Source organism: Acartia tonsa, chromosome 4, assembly GCF_053477335.1.
Source record: "Acartia tonsa isolate MP-2025a chromosome 4, ASM5347733v1, whole genome shotgun sequence".
NCBI lineage: Eukaryota > Metazoa > Arthropoda > Copepoda > Calanoida > Acartiidae > Acartia > Acartia tonsa.
The window spans coordinates 55,385,193-55,411,452 of NC_137263.1; the positions used below are offsets into that span (position 1 = coordinate 55,385,193).

The 26,260-nt window shown below is 33.4% G+C and overlaps 3 protein-coding genes across 3 annotated transcripts; 1 reads left to right on the plus strand and 2 right to left on the minus strand.

Annotated features, from left to right (window-relative positions):
• The first annotated feature begins 366 nt into the window (after window positions 1–366).
• On the plus strand, window positions 367–13,958 carry LOC145317828 (uncharacterized). The gene is made up of 6 exons (XM_080159102.1): window positions 367–557; window positions 9,847–10,218; window positions 10,937–11,029; window positions 11,430–12,615; window positions 12,713–12,851; window positions 13,458–13,958. The coding sequence occupies exons 1-6, from the start codon at window positions 513–515 to the stop codon at window positions 13,738–13,740; spliced, it is 2,118 nt and encodes a 705-aa protein (XP_080015228.1). The 5' UTR covers window positions 367–512; the 3' UTR covers window positions 13,741–13,958.
• A 5,033-nt stretch (window positions 13,959–18,991) lies between these two features.
• Window positions 18,992–24,547, minus strand: LOC145317837 (uncharacterized). The gene is made up of 10 exons (XM_080159110.1): window positions 24,390–24,547; window positions 23,906–24,079; window positions 23,261–23,331; window positions 22,772–22,852; window positions 21,850–21,901; window positions 21,186–21,379; window positions 20,768–20,827; window positions 20,414–20,519; window positions 19,627–19,780; window positions 18,992–19,258 (listed from the first exon to the last, which is right to left on the minus strand). The coding sequence occupies exons 1-10, from the start codon at window positions 24,484–24,486 to the stop codon at window positions 19,171–19,173; spliced, it is 1,077 nt and encodes a 358-aa protein (XP_080015236.1). The 5' UTR covers window positions 24,487–24,547; the 3' UTR covers window positions 18,992–19,170.
• On the minus strand, window positions 24,521–26,259 carry mRpS16 (mitochondrial ribosomal protein S16). Its single transcript, XM_080159113.1, has 3 exons — window positions 25,898–26,259; window positions 24,947–25,077; window positions 24,521–24,639 (listed from the first exon to the last, which is right to left on the minus strand). Exons 1-2 carry the CDS (start codon window positions 26,211–26,213, stop codon window positions 24,992–24,994), a joined length of 402 nt encoding a protein of 133 aa, XP_080015239.1. The 5' UTR covers window positions 26,214–26,259; the 3' UTR covers window positions 24,521–24,639; window positions 24,947–24,991.
• Window position 26,260: the final 1 nt, after the last annotated feature.

Below are 26,260 nucleotides of genomic sequence, written 5' to 3' on the forward strand. Positions count from 1 at the left end.
AATTACTTCCCCCTTTCCCAGTAAATTTTGTATTTTGTTGATTTTAAATATTTTTAAAAGGGGAAAAATCTTTTTTTCATGAAAAATTAACAGTTTTTTTAAAATTCTGTATGATTCCGTTGAAATCTCTTTTCTATCCTGTCATGCCCCGCGCTTCTCTTTTCTTTTTAACACGAAAGCAGAAAACCAAAAATAGTAGGAGATGGGGGGGGGGGGGATGAATTGAGGGAAATGAACAGTACAGAGATAGAGAGAGAAAGATGGAAAGAGTATATGTGAGAAAGAGAGAGAGAGAGAGAGAGAGAGAGAGAGGATTGAATTACCGCTCTCTTCAGAAAATGAGAGAATCATGGTTTTTAAACTCAGTTTGACTGCGACCTAACTGCCTCAAATAACGTGCTGCTCCTCCTCCTAGTGGCAGGCAGTCAGTCAAGGGCTTGACTAAGCTATTTTTAATTGCATAATTGATAAAATCTGAAAATTTGTGAGAAAATAAAAAAAAACGCGGAGCCATGTTGAATTTTACAAATAATAATGTTCATCCGCCAATAGAAAAGGTAAGTTATTATTTACTCAAAAAATATCTTTTTTTAAAAAGAATAACCCTTTTTTCTGAAAGGGGCCCTTAATTGTAAGTGAACTGAATATTGAATATCACGTTTTAAGCCTGGGTAAAATTATATCAGGTTTTGTTAACAGGTCAGGTTAGATTCTACCTTTTTTAAGGCATTTCTTGTAAATTTGTTCAGCATTTAGTTTGCTTATTGAAATGAAATCAGTGGCGTGCACAGGATTTTGTCAGAGGGGGGTGTATTTCTCAGGGGCAAAAAAGAGGAAGGCAGGCTTTGCCAATTGAAATTGGAGGGGGTTCTTGACATCCTCCTATACCCCCCCTACTGTACGCTTATGTTTAAAATGGCAGAATAAATAATTTAATTTTAAATAATAAATATATTAAAGATTATGAAGATTCGTTACTTAATAATGTAATAATACACATCCCATTATTGTTTTATAACTTTATTTATCTATTGATGATAATATTCCTTATAAAATATCAAATTTAGTGAAGTTATATTTGAAGTTGATGCTTTGAAATCCAGCAACTTTTTATGGATTGTGTTTGTTGATTTTAAATTTTTACTAACTTTACAATGCAATATTATAATTAAAATAATATTTTTTATTAATTTAAGTAATTTTTCAGTAACTGCCACCTTTTTAGTTCTCCTTCGCATCTTTAGATATTTTCGTCCATGTTTACGTTATATAAGTTATTTTTTGTTACAAATCAAGATTTTTATTTCCAGCTAAAAAAATATCAAAATATTTGTATAGTTAAGATATATGATAGCAATATAACATAATACTTTCCAAATTTTAATTTATTATTCCAGGTTTTTAATTAGGGTTGGGCCGGATATCCGGCCATTTTTAATATCCGGCCGGATACCGGATATTAAAACTATCCGGTTTCATGATATCCGGCTGATTTTTGACACTGGATATCCGGCTAACCGTTAAATTTCCGGATATCGAACGTTGGCCAGATATCCGGCCGGAACCGGATATCCGGCATAAGAAATCAGCCGGATATCCGGTATCCGGCCAAAAAAGTATCCGGCCCAACCCTATAATTTTAATCTTATAGCTGCGCTACCAATAAACTCAGTTATCGTTGTTTTCTTAAAGTTTTAAGAATGGATATATTATTACTTGGATGTTACACCAGATTATCATGTACTCTAATAAAGTGAAACTTGCAGTGGGTTTAAATAACGATACCCCCATCCACTCCCCTCCTACTGGATGAACGAACTGACAAATAAATGAGTTCCATGTTTTCATTCCAAAATGATGACAATTTTCCCCTGTTATAATATCCACGTATATTCTATATCCATTAATATAAGACCTAAACTTCGCCAGTTGTAAAAAAAATCTCCGGTTACTTATGAAGCAATCATAAATAGACAGACAGGAAATATTGTGGTAAATGCCTAAAATAAAAACTCCTCAACCCCCCCCTCACCCTCCCCCACTACCACTCAACAAATTCATCATACTTAACATGAGAAACGACACAAGGGCGTATCTAGTGAGTAGCATCGAAGATGTTTCAAATTATCCGAATAAATAAAGATATTTTAAACAAAATTTATTTTATTTTGAAATCTTTTTAACTTCTATGTGAAAAAAATCTTTATTTCAATTGTAGTTGACAATAAATCACTAAATATGACATCAACAAGAAAATCAATTAAAACAGTTGAAACTTGAAACCTTAAATAAGTTTTATAAATTAAGATTAAGTCAATTTAACTATCGGCTCTAATGTGATGACGTCGGACAGATAAACCTTAAGTATATAGTACCTGTGCTGCTAAAAAGGTTAAAATTACTTTCCAGTATGACGTAAAGCATCGTATTACAGTCAACTTTCCTCGAATTCGGCCCATCGGGGCTCACAAAACTGGTCTTAATTATATAATTTTTATTATATAAAATATAATATTCTTACACTTTCTGTTAAATGATGTACATAATACAATTTAGTTTCCCCCCATCCCCCCTCAAAACTACCGGTGTATGCCCTTGTTTTAAACCATTTTAGGTCACGACCTGAGCTAGCTGAGTAAATGGCATAAAAACAATAGAATGCAATTTCATGGAAACAAAGCAACCTTTTTTTACGCCAAAACTTTTTATATATAGATTAGACAATCTGAAGATCGATCGATTTTTTTTATATAAAAAGCAAAACATTTTTACAATAGGGTTTTATTTTACTGATATAGGCCTACAAACCCAAAGATTTAATGTTTAACAAATCTTTATATTTTCTATTTGTTTTTCTAGCGACTGAGCCCCTAACTTATAGGGGCTCTGTATTTTATGGAATGGTTAAATGGTAGAAATATAGCCTAAAACCATCCTAAGACTTAAATCTAAAATAAAATAGTCTAAACTCATCTGAAACATATGTGAAGCTCCCTTTACATGGAGAACTAAATCGGTTCAGTAGTCATTGAAAACTTGAGCTTAAGACAAAAAAACTACCTTTTATAATAGGATAGACAAATATATTTTGCGTATATACTAAAAGATATATCTCTAAAAATATTAAAACTATAAAACCATAAAAATATATAAATAGTAAAATAAAAAAAAATTCTCATGATTGTTGGTTTCTATGATTATTTGCAATGATAAATTATATTGAAATGCAGGGAGGGTGGGGACATTGGGCTGTTTATTACACTTGTCCCCATTATTTGTTGGATTAACAACCTTGGAGACTTTTATTGAATTTTGATTAGTTGGTTCATTAGGTGTCTAAACGATTTAACAACTAATTGTTTTTTTGTGTATCATCATTGGAGATATACATTAACTTATCGGTCATTGTCTTATCCATTTAGATCCCTTTTTTCTTATTCAGTGTCTTGGGTTGGTTTTAAGCTATTTTTCACCTTCCCCTTCACATTAAGCTGTATATTACACTCGTCCCCAAAGTTTTATAATATCGTTTTCTTATTAATTGGCTTAACAACTTTAGGAACTTTTATTGAATTTGATTGTTTGGTTCTTTAAGTTGAGTATCAGAACGTAGCTTTAACTTTTTGTAACATTACTGGTGACACCAAATAATCGGCCATTGTCGTATCCCTTTAGATCCCTGAAATATTTATAATATTGATTTTATAACATGAATGAAATCAGAGCAAAAACTGGAATGATTTGAAGTTTTGATCCAATATATTTGTATCAATACATTTAATTACATTTCCTTTTAAATACATATTTTATGGCATATTCTGAATACTTGTTTTGCTTGGAGCTACTAAACAAGGACAAGTTTATCCATAATTAGTACATCAAAAGATTAAAACATTGAAACTTTTCTTGATTGGGCTATACAAATAAGCAGTGTCCAAACTTTTCCATCACTAGTTTTAATCTACAGACGGAAAAATTTTGTTCATCATATTTGGGGGTGTATTTCAATTTAACCTCAAGACCCTTAGATTTTGGATTTAGTCTAGACTGCCTCCAGGATAAAGAATCAATACCGACAAATACATATTATTATACAGCAATAGATTCAGAATATACGTGGATATTATGAGAGGGGGGAAAAAGTCGTAAATTTAGGTTTATAACATGGACATCATTTATTGGTCAGTTCTTTAATCCAGTAGGAGGAGATGGAAAGGGGAAAAGGAAGTGGATGGGAGGGATCGTTATGTTATCCAGCTACAAGTTTTACTTTATTAGAGTCCATGATAATCTGGTGTAAATTCAAAGTAATAATAATTCCATTAGTAAAGCTTCTGTAATTATAATGATTTACATATAAAGGGTGTGCAAAAAAAATGCGGACATTTTTAAAATTGAAATTGCGCGGCTTGTGTTAATTAGAAAAATACTACGCATACCGTTAGAACCGCTAAGAAGTCTATTTTTTGGAAATATAAAAACTATTCATGTGCTACGCATAGTTTAGGAGCTACGTGTTAAAATGTCCCAACTGACTTAAAACTTGACTTGCGAGTAAATTTTGGGACATTTTACCACCTAGCTCCTGGATTATTTGTAGCACAGGAACCGTTCTTATATTTACAAAAATACAGTTCATAGGGTTCTAACGGTATGCGTAACATTTTTCTACTATTTACACAAGCCACGCAATTTCAATTTTAAAAATTCCGCATTTTTTTGCACACCCTTTATGTCTTAAAGAAAAGACAGTAACACAAAAAATTCTAAGCCATAAATATTAATAATTTCATTTTATACTTATTATTACTGTCTAATTATGGCTTTTTTAATGTGTGCATTGTCTCCTGGGTTTCAAGACAGGGCTCGGCAGCCGCGATTAAGCCTTAAATTAAAACCGGTTGTTAGTATCCTTTGAAAAAAGTTTTAAGAACAGAGATTGTCTTGGTCAGAATTAGACTTCCAGCTGATTTTTTTAAAATTGTAAAAGGTTAATTATTCTGCGGCTTACAGGCGGCTGACGCTCGGCTGCCGAGCCCAGGGTTCAAGATTTATCTAACAAGGAATACAGATAATAATCTTAATTCAATTTTTACTTCCTTTCGTCGGCCAAGGACGTATACAAGGGGTGTGTAGATTGTTAACATTTACTTTTCAGTAGGGCTTCGAGACCAATTAATATCCACTGGATTATAACCGGTTCTTAGCAACACTGAAAAATCATGTATAGCATCGTATTACGGACAATTTTGAGAGATAAATAACTTTTTCTCGCCCCTAAGTAATTTGTCCGTAATGTTGCATTTATTCAATTTTTGTAAAGAAAGCTCTTCGAATTTTAATTTTAAAAGTTTGGAAACAAATGTAATTTTTGATATTTTGTACATGTCTAAATTTTATCCTACTATGTAAGGTCCTTTTTTTGTCTATAGCTTTAGATTTCAATAACTACTCAACCGAATGACTTTGTTTGCTTTATAAAGGTCCTGGGATGGTTTTAGGTTTCTGTCCTTCTCTACCCGTTCGAATATCAAGCCCCTGAATTTTGAAGGCGCAACCGCTAGTATATCTTAAAGTGATTATATTACTGATTGAGCTATACATGTTCATAATGTATTTGTCCTTGTGTGTGTGTGTGTGTGTGTGTGTGTGTATATTCGTTGTCTTTGTTTCTTTAAACATTAAAGTATGTATTACAGTTGGGAGGATGAAACCAATTTTGTTGTAGTGGATATTTAATCTTCATGATGATTTTATCCTAGCTGATCAAAAGTTTGTCAAGTACGGCTTCGAATCTGGTTAATATCCGCTGGACTAGAACTGGCTCTGCACCATACTGAAAGATCATGTATAGCATCATATTACAGACAATATTTCATGAGTATTGAATTAAAAATCATGAAATTAGTACCAGTTTTCTTAGATGCTATAAATTACTATTCAATACTTCATCCCATTTTCAAGAGATAATAAAAAGAAAAAGTAAAAAAATACGATACTGGTATTTTAAGATTAAATTGTCCACAATGTCTTGAAAGAAAATTATTTATTTAATTTTACTAATGGATATAGAATACGTGGATATATTAAAAGGGGAAAATTTGTCATAAATTTAGGTTGCTCATTTGGGCCTCATTTATTGGTTAGTTCGTTCATCCTTAAGGAGTGAGAGGGGATGAAATAAATGAGGTGGATGGGAACATCGTCATTTTAGCCAGCTACGAGCAACACTTTATCAGAGTATATCAAATCTCTTGCAACATCCAAGTAATAATATATCGATTATTAAGATTTTATAGTCCACAATGGCATGAAAGGGAGATTGTTTATTTTATTTATACCACCAAAAACTTGATATGGTTTAAACTACCCAACTGAAGTATATGTATGTATGTATGTGTGTATGTATGTATGTATGTGAATAGATTTATGTGTATACGGGTGTATCATTAGGCTCAGATTAATGGCAAAATTTTTATGATTGATAGTTTTATTTGTGCAAGGTTCACATGCCCATTTTTATTTTCATTCTGGGTTGTATGCAATATTTTACAGTATGGCTTTCAAACCGATAATTATCCGCTGGATTAGAACTGGTTCTTAGCCATGATGAAAAATCATGTATAGAGACAATTTTCTTTGAATATTAAAATAAAAATCCTAAAATCAATACCAGTTTTGTTAGCCCGGGCCTTCGGCCTCTCAGGCTATTAACAAAACTGGTTTTAAGCTTATAATTTTTAATTTTGATATCCGCGGAAAGCTGTTTATAATACTTTGCGTTAATAACTTCTTACTTTCACTATTCAATTAAAACAATATATAATTTTTTCCCCCAACTTTTATGTCAATACCTCCAGAAATTTAGTCTTTCCTTCATTAAAATAGCCTAAAACCAATAGCTTTATCGAAAGTATCTTTCCAGTCGTTTTAGAGAACTTTTGCTTCAGGCACGAAATTATCCTATTAGATAAAGCAGTAGTAAGGTTTTTATTTGTCTGTAGCTTAAGATTTCGATAACTTCCGAACCGATCAAGATCTTCAATTTATAGAAACTTCACATGGGTCTCGGGATGCTTTTAAGCTACATTATATTAGTCTTTTTTCTTCAAAATTTAGGTTATATTTTTACTTTTATTATGTCTGATGACTAAGGGAATTTTAAAGAGTGAGAAAAAAATGCTAGGTCCTGTTAGGGCGTCAAAAGAATTTAAACCTATATATCTCTTTTTGTGTGGATGTGTGTGTTTGTGTGTATGTGTACAGTGTGTGTGTGTGTGTGTGTGTGTATGTGTGTGAGTTTTTGTGTACATATACAGGATGACAAGTTGTCCTTTTTCCTTTAGTTTACTTTGCCATTCTTAGGAGCGATGCTTCTTTACAAATCACCTTCTTGTCAGAACTGTTAAAATGGATATACAATTTCTTGGATGTTACACCAGATTATAAAGGGAAAATTGTAGCTGGCTAAAATAATGATCCCTAATCTACCCCTTCCCCTCCTATCCTACTGGATGAACGGACTGACTAATAAGTAATGTCAATGTTAGCAACCTTGACAATTAAGGACAATTTTCTCCATGTCATAATATCCACGTATATTCATTATTGATAACACTCTATCAACCTACAATTTCATAGTTATCACTTATGTAATATACTTTTAAAATAATTAAAATGGTTGCAGTTGCCATACCATCGACGAGCTGCATCGGTCGGTCGGTCGCAAAGAAGCACAGTTGCAATGCTAAAATATATGTGTGTATTATCTCTTTTTTTTCCTACTTCTTCTTCATTAATTTCATGTTATTTTTCTTGGTTTAAACCAAGAACCTCTTCTTTTCTGATTTTCCTTCCCTTTTTTATAACTTCGCTACTGTTGTTTGTACTCGTCCTTGTTTATCCACATATACATATGTATAATACATCTAAGTTGATATATGTGTATTTACTTGTATACCAACTTTTTCATGATTTGCCAAAACTGCCCCTATATAGTAAGCAAAGCAATGACCAGCTTAACTATATCTGTTTTTTCGTTTGTGTGTGTGTGTGTGTGTATGTGGGGATATGTGTCAATTTGTGTGTGTGTGTTTGAGCCGAAATTCTGAGTGAGCGCCTGAGCGAAAGAATGTGCTTTGAAACGCGCACGACCATGATTAGGCGCAAAACACTAGTAGCTGTAACTCAAGCTCTAGGATCTCTGAAAAAGGTCCAGGCACTTTTTATACAGCTATGTTAATCAGTCCATGTCACATAAGATAATATATAATTAATTTTATATATCTCTAAAATACATTTAAATGCTTTTTTGTTTATTAAAATAATGTTTCTTAATATATTTAATGGTAATGTTTTCTCTTTGTCCGAAAAGATCTCACAGATAATCTATTAAGTTCTCCATTTAGGTCCCAGGATGGTTTTAGGCTATTCTACACTGTTATTAGATTTAAGTCATTAGATAATTCCTTCCCCTTTGTTTTATACAATTTTAAAGATATCTTGAAAGTAATGAAAAAAAAACATTTTGCAATGAGGCGGATATAAAAATTAGAGTAATAGTTTCATATATCAAAATGCAAAACTATCAGTCCAAATGTTTGAAAACAAAAAATTCTGCGAGACTGTTTTTACCCAAAGATCACAAAATTAAACAATAGATTAATTTAAAAATTTAGATATTTTGCTACATTATCATTGCAATAATTTTATTGCATGATACAAAAAAAAACATAAAAAATGTGAAACACGCCCTTTTATATCTCAATTAAAATTGAAAACAAATATAAACTAATGTGCCTATTTTTTTTTTTGCAAAAAAATCACCTCGTCATGCGCGTGATCTTTTTCAAGGATTTTTTTCTGTAGGCTTAGCCGCTGTACATTGGTATCTTAATATGGGTTCTTTATAGACCTCACTTGGGCACTTGAAACTTCCTTTATCTATTTAACTCTTTCTCTTTTTGGGTAGCAAAGATTTTTTCAATAAAGCCTGTTTGTTTGTCGCGCCAGTACTAGAGTTTTGATAATTTAAAAAAAATCTTATATGGGATAAGAGATTTTAGTTTATTCTTTAATTTAAATTAAAAGTTAAATCAATTTTACTTCTAAATCGGATTTGATCTTTTTTGTTTTTAACTTTCCTCTTTAAAAAAAAAATATTTTAATTTTAAATCGCATCGAATTATAGACAGCTTTCCGCGGATATCAAAAAGAAATATTATAAGATTTAAACCAGTTTTGTCAGCCCTAAGATGCCGAAGCCCCTGGCAGACAAAATGGTATAAATTTTTAGAATTTTTATTCTAATATCCGTGGAAAGTTGTCTGTAATACGAGCCTATACATGATTTTTCAGTGAGAACCGGTTCTTATCCTGAGCTGTGGATATTAACCGGTTTAGAAGCCATTTTGAAAATACCTTTTCAATTATAATTAACAACAAAATTATTGTAACAACAAAAATAAGTAATTTTTCCTCTTTTTGATTGTTTTCATTCTTGCCATCATAATTGTTAGTATGAGAGTAATTTTGACATCCTGTGAAAAAGAGATAAAAATAAGTAGAAGAGAGACATTTATTTTTACTGTTTCATTTTTAGGCTAGGGCGGGTATATCATTCTATTTGGGGGGGGGGGGGGGGAGGTAAACAAAAGTCAATAGTCAGTAAAAGGGAAATCTTGAGCCCTTAAAATTATTAATAATTAAGCCCTTCCGAGGACCTATGAGAAGCTACCATGTAAAGGATAACCATATCGGTTCAGCGATACAAGCAAAAGCCGCCAGACACACAGACCCTGTTACTTTGTTGTAAGGATTATTATCAACATTATTTATTTTGTTTAGTTTTGTTTGAAATGGACCCGTCACTCGATAATGCTGCAGAACGCCCTGGAGACCCTGACGGATGCATGGCAGAACAACCAGAACGACCTGTCTCCATCCTCTTCCACAGGCAACGCAGCCGCCAGCCAAATTAGCCAGCTGACAGCCGCCGCCGAACAATTGCTGGGCAACAGATCAGAGTTGACGATAAACCGAGTTGTGTCGCCGACACAGAATAATGATTTTTCCTACCAGCAGCGCAGGCATGCTCCAAGTGGGGACCCGTCCTGCCAGCTGGCCGACACTACGCTGTACCTGGGGGATGGGTCCAGGGTGCGCACACACTACCTGGTGCTTGCGGCTGGGTCTAGCTTCTTTAGATCTCTCAATCAGGTATATAAGCAAATTATTGATTTTAAATACTTTCTAGTAACGATTATAGAGTTGCTATGGTTCCTAAATATGATATCTAACTGTTTTTAGGAATCCTCATGCAAAGTTTGAAATTATAGGGAAATTCTTGCATGTCAGAACAAACTGAAAGAGCTCACTGTTACGGTCGAACGTACGGACCGACACCAATGAAAGAATAGATATTTCTCGCATCGTATTATAAACGGCTTTCCGCGGATATAGAATGTACAATTATGAGATTAAAACTAGTTTTTTAGCCCCGAGGTAACGAAGTCACCGGCTAAAAAAACTAGTTTTAATCTTATGATTGTACATTTCTATATTCGTAGAAAGCTGGATATAATACGATGCTAGACATAGTTTTTCGTATGGATGAGAACCGGTTCCTATCCACCGGATTCGAATGAATACGAGAAAAGATTTTCTATTAGAATTTTAATTTTCTTACTTTTCACAGTTGTCTTTTTTTTAGGGGGGTGGGGGGGGGGGGTGATTTCGACTTTTCTTAGGTTTATTTTGCTATAAAATTAAATGAAGGACCAGTACAAAGCTTAATGATTATTTAACTATAACTTAATACACAGACAATTAAATAAGATACCATTATATATTTTAGTAATTAGAACACAAAATAAAAGAAAAAGAAAAATTCAAAAACTGATTATTGATATTTTCAAATTATTTTTGTTATTATCAGGTTATTGGAAGTGATATAATAATACCTGAGGGTGCCAAGGAGGATTTAATGGCTGTTCTACAGTTTCTTTACACAGGAGCTGTTAATATCCAGGTAAACTTTTTTTCAGTATGGCTTCGAAACTGGATTAGAACCGGTTCTCAGCCATACTGAAAATTCATGTACCATATCGTATAATATACAATTTTATACAAATAGTGAAATGAAAAATCATTAGATTATTACCAGTTTTGTTAGACCGGGCCTTCGGTCCGTAGGGGATAACCAAATGCGAAATTAATTCTATAATTTATCATTTTGCTATTCGCGGAAAGCTGTCTATTATATGATGCAATAAATAACTAATATTTAGGCAGCTATTTTACTTCATCTTAGTTCGAAAGTAGATGGATAATTGTCAATTAGGTATATTTTTTAAGTTTCAAACACCGTCAGTCGCCGTCCGATTTTCCTAAAACGATAATATTTTTGCTAATTTTATTTTTAATTTCAGGTAAACAGAATTGGTGATATCCTAGACCTTGCCAGAGCTTTATCCATTGACAGTCTTGTTGCCACCATTGAGGAGATTATAGATGATGTTGACAAGTGTTCTGAAACATCTGAAACTAGCAGCAACCACACTGCAACAGCTTATACCAATCATATTCAAGCCACTGCACATAATAGTTTTAATAAAATTTATTCCCCATCGATACCTTCGACAATAAATCAAACAACATCCTTTTCCCACCCCCAACAACATCAATTATTACCAACAACCCAACAGCCGTTTTCATCAACACAATCAGTTTTAAGTTCAGCGCTACAATCCTCACCATTATCATTGTCATCAAATGCTCCATTAAATTTATCTCAACAAGGAATAATACCATTGAACAGTGGCGCAGCAACCCCAATTCTACATTCTAGACAACAAATAAGACCTACCCCACATCCAACTCATATGCTTCCTAGACCATCAACAGCTAGCAGTGTCATTTGCAATGCAATTAACCTATCACAACAAAATTTGACCACAAATGTAACTCAATCATCAAATTCTGCTGATATACTCAGGAGATTGACAAAGTTGGAACCTTGTGATCTCTCTGTCCAGCAGTCAGTCCCCTTGCCAACTACCCAACCACCAAAAATAGTTATCTCTAGTAACCTTTACAAATCTCCAGAACACATTTCACCACCTTCCAATTCATCATATCAGCAGCAGACCATAAACAATATGTCCGCCACAAAACGGCCACATTCCAGCAACTCTGAGAGCAGCAGTGTAAGTGCTGAGTCATTGTCCATTGATCAGCTACGACGACCTTTATCAACAGAAACAGCTGATGAGGACGTGGAAAATGGCGCGCCAAATTCCAAACAGCTGAGACTTTCAAGTAATCTTCTAGAATCTGTGTTGTTGAAGCACGCACCGAATACTGCCAATTCTAAAAACTTTGTTTCCCCCACTCTGGACACAACCAGACAGAATGATGAATTATCGGAAGTAGAAAATGAAGGTGTTTCCAAACCAACAGGAGGCAAGTTAGCAACCAAGACTCTAGACTCACGGGAGAAGGTGTTTGGAAACCAAATCTTGCCACTGCTGGGAGCGCTGCCAACTGGCAATCACAACTTGTCCACCTTGCTGTCAGCCGCTGTCAAGCTTAAACAAGTGGCAGACATTGTATTACGTAAGTATTTTTCATATTTTAAAGACTTTTCGAGATGATTTTTGTATAAAACAAAAGTTGTACCTAAAAAATAAATAACAAGAACGAATATTTTTAGAGAAGGGAGAGAAAGAGGATAGAAAACTTGCGTTCCATGAGCCCCGGCCCTGTCCGACCTGTAAGAGAATGTACCGGGATGCTGCAACTCTGAGAACTCACACATCAATAATGCACACTAAGGGTCCACAGCCATACAGGTAAGCTACAACTACACGTGACATGTATATCCTATTATATAAAGTACTAAGGTTTTTTGTTTGTCTGAAGCTTAAGATCTATGTAACTCTGAACTGATTGAGCTTTCCTTTTTAGTGAAGCTTCACTTAGGTCCTGGGATGGTTTTAGGCTGTTCATTTTATAGCTGATTCTTCGGATAGTTTTAAGCTATTTTTCTGTCCCCTTTAAATACAAAACCTTCGGATACTAGGGACGCAGCCGCTAGTATTGTATAAAATCTAAATATCTTCAAATTAGTTTCTTCATCTACCTCTAACTTTTATTGGTAGACAACGAGGATTAAATTCAGAGACGTCCAAGCTTTTTTAATTTTAGAGGGGTAAATTGATGAGAGGTTTCAAAGGTTTGAGGGGGTAAATTAAATGTACTTTTTTTAATTTTGAGGACGGTAAAATGAGGGGTTTCTAAGTTTGAAGGGGGGCAACCAAGCAATTTTCCAATCCTCGGATATCTAGGATTTAATTAGCATCCTTAAAATAGCCTATTACCTGACCAGATTTGTAAAGCCTTATAAATAACATCCTAGAACTTTTATATTTGATGAATATATTGTGACTTTTTTTTAGATGTTCTTGTGGAACAGATTTTGACACGAAGTACGGGATGTACAATCATAAGAAATCCGGACATCCAGCCATCACCGCACCTGAAATTTGTGACAATGAAACTAGTAACGCTTCTTCTGAAAACAGCAAAGATTCTGATGTAAATAATGCAAATACTACATCAGTTGTTACAACATTAGCCAGCGGTCAACAGCTATCGCCAGCGGTCACTGGTGGTCATCAGACAGCTTCAGCGGTCTCTGGCAGTCTTCAGTTACTTTCATCAGTTGCAACTACAATATAAATTGAATTAAAGCCATATTATGTAAATGTAAACCAGTGGAAAGTGGCCAGGTGATTTTTTTCCATCACTAGTCCTCTTATTGATTATATTCTGCTATTTTTTTGTGTTTCCAATTTAGTGCCAAATGTTCTTTTTTTATGAATTTACATTTACAATTGTTGATGTTAATCATTTTTATAGTTTTCATTAAAAAAATATATTTTTATTACAAGTGTTAACAATTTTTTTATTAGTAAAAAAAAGGCTTTCAGACGGATTTATATTTTGAGCAGAAAATGCAAAATTGCAAGAACGAATGAGGGGAGGAAAAATCAAAAAATATAAACAACACGCCTAACAGTCATAAATGCATAGATAGACACACTTATTCAGTTTATCACAAACAGACAGGCGCATCTTTACAAACACAGAATTAAAAAGGTAATGGGGATGAAATGATTATTTTTAAGAAAGGAATTTTTTATATATAAAGTCTCCAAAACATTTAATGTTCACCAAACAAAAGTCTTCATGTTAGCCCTAGATCTTAAGTTTAAGTTTCGGGAATAGTCCCTTTCGTAACATCGCCCCATAAGGTGCGATTCGTCGTATTTTTAAAATGGCTTTTTATAGGGTTTTTTTTAAGTTGGGTTATATTGGGTTAGGTGATTGCCCAACAGGGTTATGTAATTGGCCCTGCAGGGTTAGAGCCCCCTGCAGGGGCTAGAAATAGGAGAAAAGCTACTGTGAAAAATACAAAGAATCGCCCCATAAGGTGCGATGTTACGAAAGGGACTATACCATATAACCAACACCATTTTATTTATATACTTTTAGCAGTTAAAGAGATCTTAGCAAACATACTGCTTTATATCCCAGGTTTTAGACTAAAATAGTCTAAAACCATCCCTAGACCATTAATAAACATTTAGACGTTTGCGACATCTTAGCGGACACAGAAATATGCAATTTACTACTTTATACCCCCTCAATTGACCCCACGGAACATAATTAGTATCTATTTTTTGACCGTTGGACCAATCTTATTCTAGAGTAAAACAAGGATAACAACATCCATAAAAGCGAAGCAGAGAAACGGTAGGACAAACGGACATTAACACTTGTATAGTGTCTGAACTGAATAATCAGAATATAAAAGTATAATAGTCGAAGCAAAATTGTAAGTAAAATTGTTGATTAACTGCTTGATACAGGATAATGTTAATTGACATACTTACATTCTTAGGACTTTATTATAGAGTTGCTTTGCTTTTAATATTGTTCTTTGTTGTCCCAGGAATCAATATTATTATACCAAAAATCAGATCAAACGGATATTTAGATCAAATAAAAATTTGTTGTTAAAAAAAGTAGAAAAATCAACATGTTTAAAATGGACGTAGGGACATTCTGGTAATGATTATAGAGTTGCTACGCTTTCTAAATCGTACCTAACTACTAGAGGAATCATCATGCAAAGTTGGAAATCGATAGAACAATTCTAACATGCCTAAATTAACGAATAAAAGCTATCTTCTATCTCGGACGGACGGACCGATCATAATTATAAAAAAGCTTCGCTTTTAACAAAGTAAGAACTGCGTTATGATGTAAGCGTAATTTATTATTATATTTATGAATAAAATTTTAACATATGAGCTATGTAACAGATGAAATAATATGAGGTTTATCATTGACAAGATTCGTTGTATGTCATAATGTATTGTAAATAAGGTCAGTTGAATTTGAGTTGCCGATTGTGTACACAGTTTCATAGTCCTATCTCAATATTTACAACTAGCTAAAAAACCTTCAAACTTACAAAAAAAATGTGAAAAATTTGTAAAATTAAAATATTGAATGTATAAATAAATCGTTTATACATTCAAAGGGGTAGTTTCACGAAATGCATTTGAACTTAATTTAGGGAACCTCATATATTTTCCTAGTTAATGGGTTAAACTACATTTATATAGCATATATTTGAAATAAATTCAATTTTCTACCACGTAGTTTTCAAAATATCAAGACTTGAAAATTGTTTTTTTGTGATATATGGAATACGATTTTCAAGTCTTGATATTTTAAAAACTACATCATATGGTAGAAAATTGAATTTCTTTCAAATATATGCCATATAAATGTAGTTTAACCATTTAACCAGGAAAAAAAATGAGGTTCACTAAATTAAGTTCAAATGCATTTCGTGAAACTACCCCTTTGGATTTTTTTTAATTGAAGTTTGAATTTTTTTAGCTAGTAGTAAATATTGAGATAGGATGAGGAAACACCCGAGGAAACTGTGTACACAATCGGCAACTCAAATTCAGTTGACCGTAAATAATGGTTAGTTATCAGGGATCTAAAGGGATAAGACAATGGTCGATAAATTGATATACATCTCTAATGTTGATACACAAAATTACTCCTTATGTAGATTTAAATTTTTGGTTGAAACGTTTGAACGCTCATATTGAGGAACCAACCAATCAATATTTATTGAAGTCCCCAAAGCAGTTAAGTCAACGAATAAGAAAACATCATAACAAAACTTTAAAAACTAGTGTATTAAACAGCCCATTGTCCCATCTCTCTCTGGTTAGTATTAGTTACAGGGCTTGGCAACCGCACCATAGACGTCCAACCTTTTTTTTTTTTTGGGGGGGGGGGGTAAAATTTTTTTAAGGCGGGGGTAATTCGTTTTTTGGGGGAATAAAATGGCAAATTTTTTTTATTAGATTTTTTATTTTGGGGGGTATTTACCAGGATAGGGGTAAATTTTAAATGGGGGGGGGGTAAAATGAAAAAAAATTGGGGGAGGGGGTAATCGCCCCCCCCCCTTGGACATCTATGAACCGCACATTATGGAAAAAATAGTCAACTACAAGTGCAGACAATTAAGCAAATAATAATTTTGTTAGTTTTGCTGCCGAGCCCTTGTTAGTTTTTAAAAATATAGATTAAGTTATTTAATATTAGGTAGTTAAAATTCTATAAATGTTTTGTAATTGGCATACATTATATTATATTTAAAGCAAGTATAAAGGAAAAATAATTAGTAATTTTATTTTCAAGTATGGCTTTGAAATCTAACAAAACTGGTATTACTTTTATAATTTTATTTTTAACATTCATAAAAAAATTGTCTGTAATACGATGCTATAAATTATTTTTAAAGATGGCTAAAAACCGGTTCTAATCCAGAGGATATTGATCGGTTTCGAAGCCATACTGGAAAAAAATATAATTTTGCATTAGTGGCACATTGAAAGCTAGTAGATACATAAGTTATAAGTTATATGTTAAGAATATTTTATATATAAAATTTGAGTACACATTTAAAACATTTTTAAAGGAAGTCTGCAGGAATTATACCCCTCAAACTTTGTATCTAAAATAATATTATAATTATGCTTCTAGCTGGTGTAATCTAATATTGAAATTTTTTATGTAAGAGCTGAAAAATTTTATCTCAATCAAATGTCATTATGAGATGCCCATAGGCGTCCAAGGGGGGGGGTAATGGGCCATTTGGCACCCCCAAACGATTTTGGGGGTGCCGTAGGCACCCCCAAAATTTTTTGAACAATACCCCCCCCAAAAAAAAATTACCCCTACCTTGGGGGTGCCGTAGGCACCCCCAACGATTTTGGGGTGGGTATTTACCCCCCCCAAACGATTTTGGGGGGGGTAATTACCCCCCCAAAATAAATGTTCTTTAAAAAAATTTTTTTGGGGGGGGTATTTACCCCCCCCAAATTGAATGTTCTTAAAAAAAAAATTTACTGAAAATTTTTTTTTTGGGGGGGGGATCTATGATGTAATTGTAAAGCACTGAAGATTCCATAAAATAGATACCTAACTAAATTAAATATTTCATTAAATAATGAAAAAGAATTTCTATAGGCGATTATTTTTGGGAGGATGTCAGGGTGTCTCAAAACTAGTTATAAAACTTACCAGGACCTATAAGACGCTTCACTTTAAAGTATAATCATATTGGTTCATTGGTTAGTGAGTTAATTATTGTATTTTTATGTTCTAAAGAATGAGATACTACTATATATTTGAATAGTAGTGGCGCCCTTAGCATCTAAGAACTCGTGTTTTCTAAAGGGTAAAAAGGGGACGTCACCGAAACTGTCCCAATTTTGTATAACTTTTGCGGAACAAGTTCCAATTACGTCATATTTTTCTTTCCCGAAAAAGAGAAGGGGGAAAGAAAAAAAAGGGAAGGGGGGAAGAAAAAAGAGATGGGAGAAAAGGGGGTTTTCCCCATCTCTTTTGAAGAGATTTTCTTCCCCCCCTCCCTTTTTCGGGAAAGAAAAATATGACGTAATTGGAACTTGTTCCGCAAAAGTTATACAAAATTGGGACAGTTTCGGTGACGTCTAAAAAGGGAGGAGAAAAATAGCCTAAAACCACTCAAAGGATTGACCTATAATAGTGTGGAACCATCATGGGATCTATGTGAAGCTTTCCTAAAAAGGAGAACTCATTATTAAAAGTAATGAAATCTGAAGCTATAGTCAAATAAACCTTACTTACTACTTTATGTTATAGGATAGTACTTAATAGTACTACTTAATAGATTAGGTAGGTGCTTTTTTTACATAATTAAATTACCCCCCCCAAAAATTTTACCCCCGGGGTAAATTAGTTTGGGGGGGGTAATTACCCCCCCCAACAGATTTGGGGGGAGTATTTACCCCCCCCAACAGACTTTAGGGGGAGTAATTACCCCCCCCAATCAAATTTTACCCCCGGGGTAAAAATTTTGGGGGGGGTAAAAAAAAATTTCGGCGCGCTTCGCGCGCCATTTTACCCCCCCCAAACACGAATTACCCCCCCCCCTAAAATTTTTTACCCCCCCCCAAAAAAAAAGCTTGGACGCCCCTGGAGATGCCTATAACTTTTGCAGTCTTTCAGCAGTTAGAACGGTATATTTCCTGAAGGCCTCCTTTAATTATTTGTTTAAGTAACATTATTTTATTTTTAAGTCACATTCATGGCAATTTTGTTAAATAAAAATAAGCAAAGTTGGTCTTTGTAATGAGCATTTTAGCAAAGTTTTTTAGCAAAATAAAATAGATATTTAAAATAAAGCTGCATATAAAAAAGTTTTAAAAATTGTGTAAATTTTGTAACAGAAAAAATGGATATCACTTCGAAGAAAGAAAAAATAAGTAATTTATATATCCTTTTAGTCCTTGATTACATAAAAGATTACGATAAATTAAAGCACTAGTTACAACCTTCGTATATTTTTGAAAAAAGATTCAATGTAAATTTCTTAGATTTAGATCAAAATATCCATCTTCAATTCCCATTGAAATATCCAACTATTGGCAAAAATATTTGGCATAAAAATGTTTCCTTTCTAAAAATATCGTCATGGTGTGTTATATAATTTGCGCGGGTAACTTGTGCGCAATAATGCCGCGTTCCCTATTACTGGTTGTAGGCCGGAGGATGTTGTTGAGGATTGTTTATAGGATTCATTTCTACATTTTCTGCTTGGTTGCCACCTGTCATTTGCCTTAAATTAAAAGTATTTTTAATTGATATACTTGTTGTCTGTTTAAATAGGGTTAAAATCGAAGGAGAATCCCGCTCTTAGGAGGTAAGGTATTATTTATAGCATTTGAAGATATTTTTGTCCTAATATTTTAAATACACTTTGAACTCAGTAAAACATTTGATAGCTACGAAAATATCTTGTTATATTTTACTTTTTCCCCTAAAAAAACTTTATTTCTTCCTTTGATTAAATCATATTAAACAGAAATCTAGCATATTTCAACACAAAAAATGTTGAACATCAATGCTGGAAGGTGCTTGACATCACTTGCTCACGTTTGTACACAGTCCCCTTAAAAAATGTAAAATAGTAAAATTCTTCATTACCTGTGCTTAACTCTGATTCTATGGAATAGTTCCGAGCCTGCCAGAATGAAATCCAAAACTATGGAGGCAATAACAGTGTTGATCAGAGGGCGTGGAATCTCCCATCCCTTTACAATTACTCGCTCATTCAACAAAGCAACATCAGATTCAAGACCTATAGATACAAAATTGTTTTTTTTCTTCAAAAATTAATGAAATAAAGGTTTGTTGCCTGAAGATCAAGTGTCAAGAGCAAATTATTAGAAAATAAAGTTTGATTTAAAATTGCATGATATACCGGTATTCGGCAGCAGTGGCGGTTTTACCGCCGTTTCTTTATAATTCCATATTGTACAATATAAAAGCAACTGCCATATTAAATTTTGGCTTTCTACTTCTATTTAAAAGTCTTAAAGAAGAACCTTTATGGAAAATAAGCTAAAAGAAATAACTCTCTTTTACTAATAAAAAAAAATCATCAAAATAAGCAAAAAAATTGATGAATTAAAATTAAAAACTGTTCTTTTTGACAACAGAATAATCTGAGGAGCGATCATGGAATTTCCCCGTTTGTTAAATCACAGAAAACAATAACAACATTTAATAAAACAACGAAATGTCCGGATCATGGAAAGAAAACAAAGTAGCGGGTTTTGTCGTAATTTCACAATAGCTTTTCTACTTTTTTCCTTACCCTGAGGGGCAATCAATAACATGTATCTAACCTACCCTATCAACAGCTACTGTGAAAATACGACGAAACCCGCTACTTCGTTTTCTTTCCATGATCTAAGTGTACTTTACTTACCTAGCCACCACACAAGGGCCAGAATGGACCAGATGATATGGAAAGCACAATGAATCATCCACAAGAAATCACAAAGTTTAAACTCTCCACATTCACAGCAACATTTCTTATCAAAAGTTTCAATCAAATAAAATTAAACAAACATTTAGGACAATAATGAAACAGTAGAGCATCGTATTACAGACAGATTTCCGCGGATAGTGAAATTAAAGATTATATGATTGATTCCAGTTTTATTTACACAAAGTAGAAAATTGTTTATAATACAATAGATAAATGATTTTTCAGTATGACTTATTACCTACCGGTTTTAATTCAGCGGATATAAATCGGATTCGAAGCTACATGTATTACCTGGAGAAGATCAAAAGCTGTTGAGCAGAGCACTATTGGATCACAGCAACAGCAACAACACTAAATAAACAAATAACAGCTGATAGAACGGATATAGGATATAATACGTGGATATATTGTCTGGGGAAAATTTGTCGTCAATTTTGCTTGCTATTATGGACCTCATTCATTGGTCAGTTCGTTTATCCAGTAGAAAGGGAGTGGATAGGGTAATAGGGATGGAAGGAGTGGGGATTTTTGATGACAATTCATTTTTTCATATAAAACAATGGTGAAACCTATAATTGCAGCTGAAATAACTATTTAAACATAAACCTAGTAGGTATATTCACCAAAACACACTAAAAATAACTGCTATAAATAACTTATTCTCGTTCATGGATCGTCCTCTTTAATACTAAACAATTGAATTAATTACCTGACGCCAGCAGTTGCCAAACAGGCCACAGATCCAGAAAGGCAAGAAGGCGATCCATACTGCGCTAGAGACCACCAGGTAATGATACCCAAACTCACACGGGTACATATCTGTTATGTTATCAGTTGTGTTGTACACGTAGTCGCTGGGAGGAGGGGTGCTGGAGCAATTACTGTCATAGGATATACCCATACCTGTGCAACAAAATACAAATTAACAATGTGTCACTTAAAGTTACAAGTTTAAAAATAAAAAATACATTTCCCAGTATGGCTTTGAAACCGGTTGATATACACTGGATTAGAACCGGTACTAAGTTATAGTGAAAAATCATATATCGTATCATAATATTGATACCAGTTTTGTTAGCCTGGGGCTACCAAAACTGGTTTTAATCTTCTGGTTTTCCATTTCAATATCCGCGGAAAGCTGTCTATAATACGATACGATAATTAACTATTTTTGGTCCTAATCTATTTGTTTTCCCTATAAAAATGAAAAAAAAAGTTAAAATTATTTCATTAATAGGTAGGTATTATTGGATTTTTATTCAGTAATGTTTAATATGACAGACGCTAAATCACAAAATATCTTTTAATTCTAACTAATAAAAAGTAGTAATGAAAAAAGTACTATATAATATTCTCCAAATGATAGTACCTACCTAATTTATAAAAATTGAAAAAGAAGAATGGTACGGCTAGAAATAACAAAACCTAAACAATACATTTAAAATCATTTTGATAAAAGTATTTGATAGCTTTGATAGTTAATTTTTTTTTGCTAATTTTAGGTACATATTGAACAAGAATCTTAAAAAAATGTCTCTCTAGATTATTGATTTTAAAAATCAACAATTTTTTTGTCGATTCTATAAGATTTTAAATCAAAAGGAGGAAGGGGACATTGGACTGTAAATAACACTGTTTCCTAAGGTTTTATAATAACTTAATCTTATTCTTTGCTCAGTTTAAAACCAGTAGTGTCAAAACTTTTCAAACAATACTTGGGGTATACATTAATTTTAATTTATCGTCCATTGTCTTATCCCAAAAGATGCCTGGCAAAGTCTTCATTGAAAATAGCGGTTTTAGAAATTTCTATAGTACTATAAATCCAACAGAACTAGTTCATTGATTTTTTACTCCTTCGGTATCCAGTTTTTTTGGCTTTAGGTAATAACCTATTACAGCAAATCACATACCAAGTAACTATCTTAAACAAGAATATTGGACAACCAAAAAAGCGCAACAAAATCCAATCTTTATAATAAAGTTACAGGATCTCTGTATGTTAGTTAGTCTGTCTGTGTGTACCGAAGGATTTCGTTAACCGATAAAACGATATGGTTCTCCTTTACAATGTAGCTTAAGGTCCTGGGAAGGTTTATAGCCATATTGGGGGAGGGTACCACCATCCTCATATGAGAAATCGCAAAATCAAACTAACCCCATCTTGCGGCGAAAATATATATTTTGGTAGGTAAACAACTGATCTTTACATAGATTGAAAAGAAAACATTTTACTTGTAATGTCCCTAGAGGCCTTCAGGGGCTTAGCCGCAAATTCACAATATAAATGAGAACCTGAGATGCTGGTAAACAGGGACAACAGACACACTCCTCATTTTCAGAATATCCCAGGGCTGTCAATGTTATTTCTGGTATCTACAAAAACAAAAAAATGCGTGTTTAAGCATATTTGCCAAGGAGTGAAGGGACATTGGGCTGGTTTTACTATAGTCCCCAAAGTTTTATATAACGTATTCTTAGTCGTTGTAATAACAACTTTGGGGACTTTAATTGAATTTTGATTGGTTGAATCATTGAGTTGAGTGTCAAAACGTTTTAACCACTAATTGTAACCTACAAAAGGGGTAATTTTGAGGATGGGTATAAATTAATCGGCCATTGTCTTACCCATTTGGATCACTGCATATTTGCTCTATTATATTTACTACTATATTTAAAATACACAGTTATTTTTGACTCATTTAAGGGTAAATAAAATTACAAAAAAAATTTACTGAAGTTCCATAGGTATCTATTTCCATTATGAAATAAAAAACTTGTTACCTTTTCAACTCTGTCTCTTCCGATAACTTTGGACAATTCATCTCCCGCCTTACTCACAACTCCATCCAATCCTATCATAAAATAAAGTCATACAAAAGACATTAAAATAGACCCAGAAACAGGCATAACAAACTTTTAAAGGTGATGATGTTTAGACACATGTAAGAATATCAAATTGGTTGATTGTATAAAGACTTAAGGTAAATATTACAAATTAACACTAAAGTCTTTTTAAGTTGCGAAGATACTCTATAATTCACTTTCTTTGTCCGGTAGTCCAATAGTCCGTCAGTCAGTCCATATCGCTATTGGGGAAATGTGATTTTCTAGGCTGATATTAAAGACAGCTGAAATGATAGTGAAAATTCCCATATCATAGGCGAATCTACTCTATATATTGTTTTTTTCCGTCTGTCTGTCAGTGATACTGATGTAATCGACATTTTTTAAGGTTTCGTGATTTTCTTGGGGTTTAGGCATATATTCTCTCTCTTTTGTTCATTGTTGACTGAGAACTGAACATCTACTATATAAAACATTTAGTTTGTTAGTCCTTTTCATGATTATTTTGTGCTTTGGTACTTTTACAATTACATTTTGTCATCCTTGTTTTAAATGTAAAAAAAGTAAATAAGAAAACTAAACCTGTATCCTTGACTGCTTTCTCTCCAACCTTCTCTCCCACAAGATTACCAATAATATTTCCAATTACTGGAGGTCCTACAGCTCCACCCAGCATGGATCCAAGTTCAGAGCCTCCATAGGCTCCAGCTTTGGAGGTGGCTTTCCCAACATTTGATCCTCTGTTTTCATTTTGACCTAATTAAAAAGGTTTAACATACCTAGGTAGTGATAAATAATCTCTGTAGGTTCCGGATAAAATGTTAATAAATTCAAAACACATGGCTCTGTTATAATTTTTAATATTAGGTATGTTCATATTAATAAAAAAAAACTATGAAATACAGTTTTATTGTTTTTCTTGCTATTATTAAATTAAAAATAATTCACAATAAAATTCTAAAAAGAATCTTGTCACCTAAATCCATATAACCCTCAAACTGTAACTAACAAACCTTGCAAAACAGTTTAGAGTAAGGTATAGTTGGCATTAATGATTAAATCTGACCTTGTTGAGAATTTAGTTGAATGAGATTCTGTATTGCAGGATCTGGGTAGTGGCCTCCAGGTACAGATGGCCCATGATCTTGTCCTTTAGACTTCATTATTAAGTACTCTCAATCTTTAAAGCATTATATATCTAAAATACAAATATTGTTTTTGCTTCGACCAATGCAAATAAAGAAGGTACAATAAATTTAATAGTTGTTTTAATAACAGGATGAATCAAGAGACTAGTATCATAACAACAAAAGGATCTAGTGCAGATCACGGTAAAATGCTACGGTAACGATTACCTCCAATATCTATGAGCTTTCAAGGTTGCTAGAGCTGCCATACATCATGTCATGCCTGCACATTTTGTGCGAGCATAATCAATACGTTCCAACTTCCACTGTTTGGCCGCTAGAAGCCTTTAAAATTCATAGGTTGCTAGAGCTGCCATACATGTCATGCCTGCACATTTTGTGCTAGCATAATATGTACGTTCCACTGTTTGGCCGTTAGCAGTCTTTAAAAAATTCATAGATTTTTACGAGTTAAGCGTTATCAGGAACATTTTACCGTGAACTGCACTAGATTCTATCAAAATATTATTATAATATAAAATTAATTAGTTTCTTCTTGAACTTGTTTTAAAATAACATTTGTTCTTCTGGTCTGATCATCATCAAGTGCTTGTCTATTTCTCCAGGCCTAGATACAACATAAACAATTTATTATGATGTGGGGAGATAAGAGTAATTTTTATCTTATAGTGTCACGTATGTCAAATATTTTACTACGTCAAACCCTCGTTACGTCACACAGTAGATACGACAAACGCTAGAATGACAAACACTAGCAATATTGTATTACCTTTTAAAGACACTAGCGGCTTCGCCCCTATCCTCTAGGGGCTTTGCCCCAAGAGGTTTTATTAAACTAATTTTTCGTGTTTTAGATTTTTTTTAAAATAATTTTTTTTTTTTAGGGGGGTTAGGGGTGTCCCACCCTCCAAAAAAATAGTTATAATCCTACCCGGTACCTATGAGAAGCTACCCTGTAAAGGAGAACCCGATCGGTTCAGCGGTTAGCGAGATCCTTCGCTACAAACAAACAGACAGACAGACAAACATCGTTCTACTTTATATTATAGATATTTATAAATGAGAAAAATCCCCACTCCCTAGACGCACTTCTTGTTTAATTTCTTGGGGCTAAATTATCTAATCCCTGTCATGGTCAAGAAAGCATCAAATTATAGAAAGATTTCCGCGGATATTAAAATAAAAAATTGTAAGATTAAACTCAGTTTTTTTAGCCCTGAGGTGCCGAATGCCCGGGTTAACAAAACAGGTATATATCTTAAGATTTTAATTTTAATTTCCGTGAGAAATAGTCTGTAATTCGGTACTATACGTGATTTTTCAATATGGCTGAGAACCGGTTCTAATCGGTTTTGAAGCCAAACTTGAAAAAGAATTATAGTTAAATTAACATGTGAAGTTATTATAATAAATGTATACGTTTGTTCCTGTGAGTAAGTAGAGGGGTGTTGTGGTGTAAATCCTGCGAGGCCAAGCAGTTGTGCCACAGGCTCCTCAATGGTAATACCTCCAGCCATGTAATGACTCAATCTCTCCAGGTTCAGAGCACACAGCTTCTCATTATTAGAATTAGGCAGAGGATCATATGTCCCTACCTGTTCCACGGGGTCTATATAATGTCTGTTGGGAAAATTCTTTTTAGCCACAACTATGTGATAAAAAGGACGATTTTTGCAACCCCAGTGGGATAAACGAAGGCAGTAGCGTATATATTTTGCAGCCCCAGTTGCTGCTTGACTCATTTTTTATTCTGGAAAAAAAACATACTTATATAGATAGATAGATCATG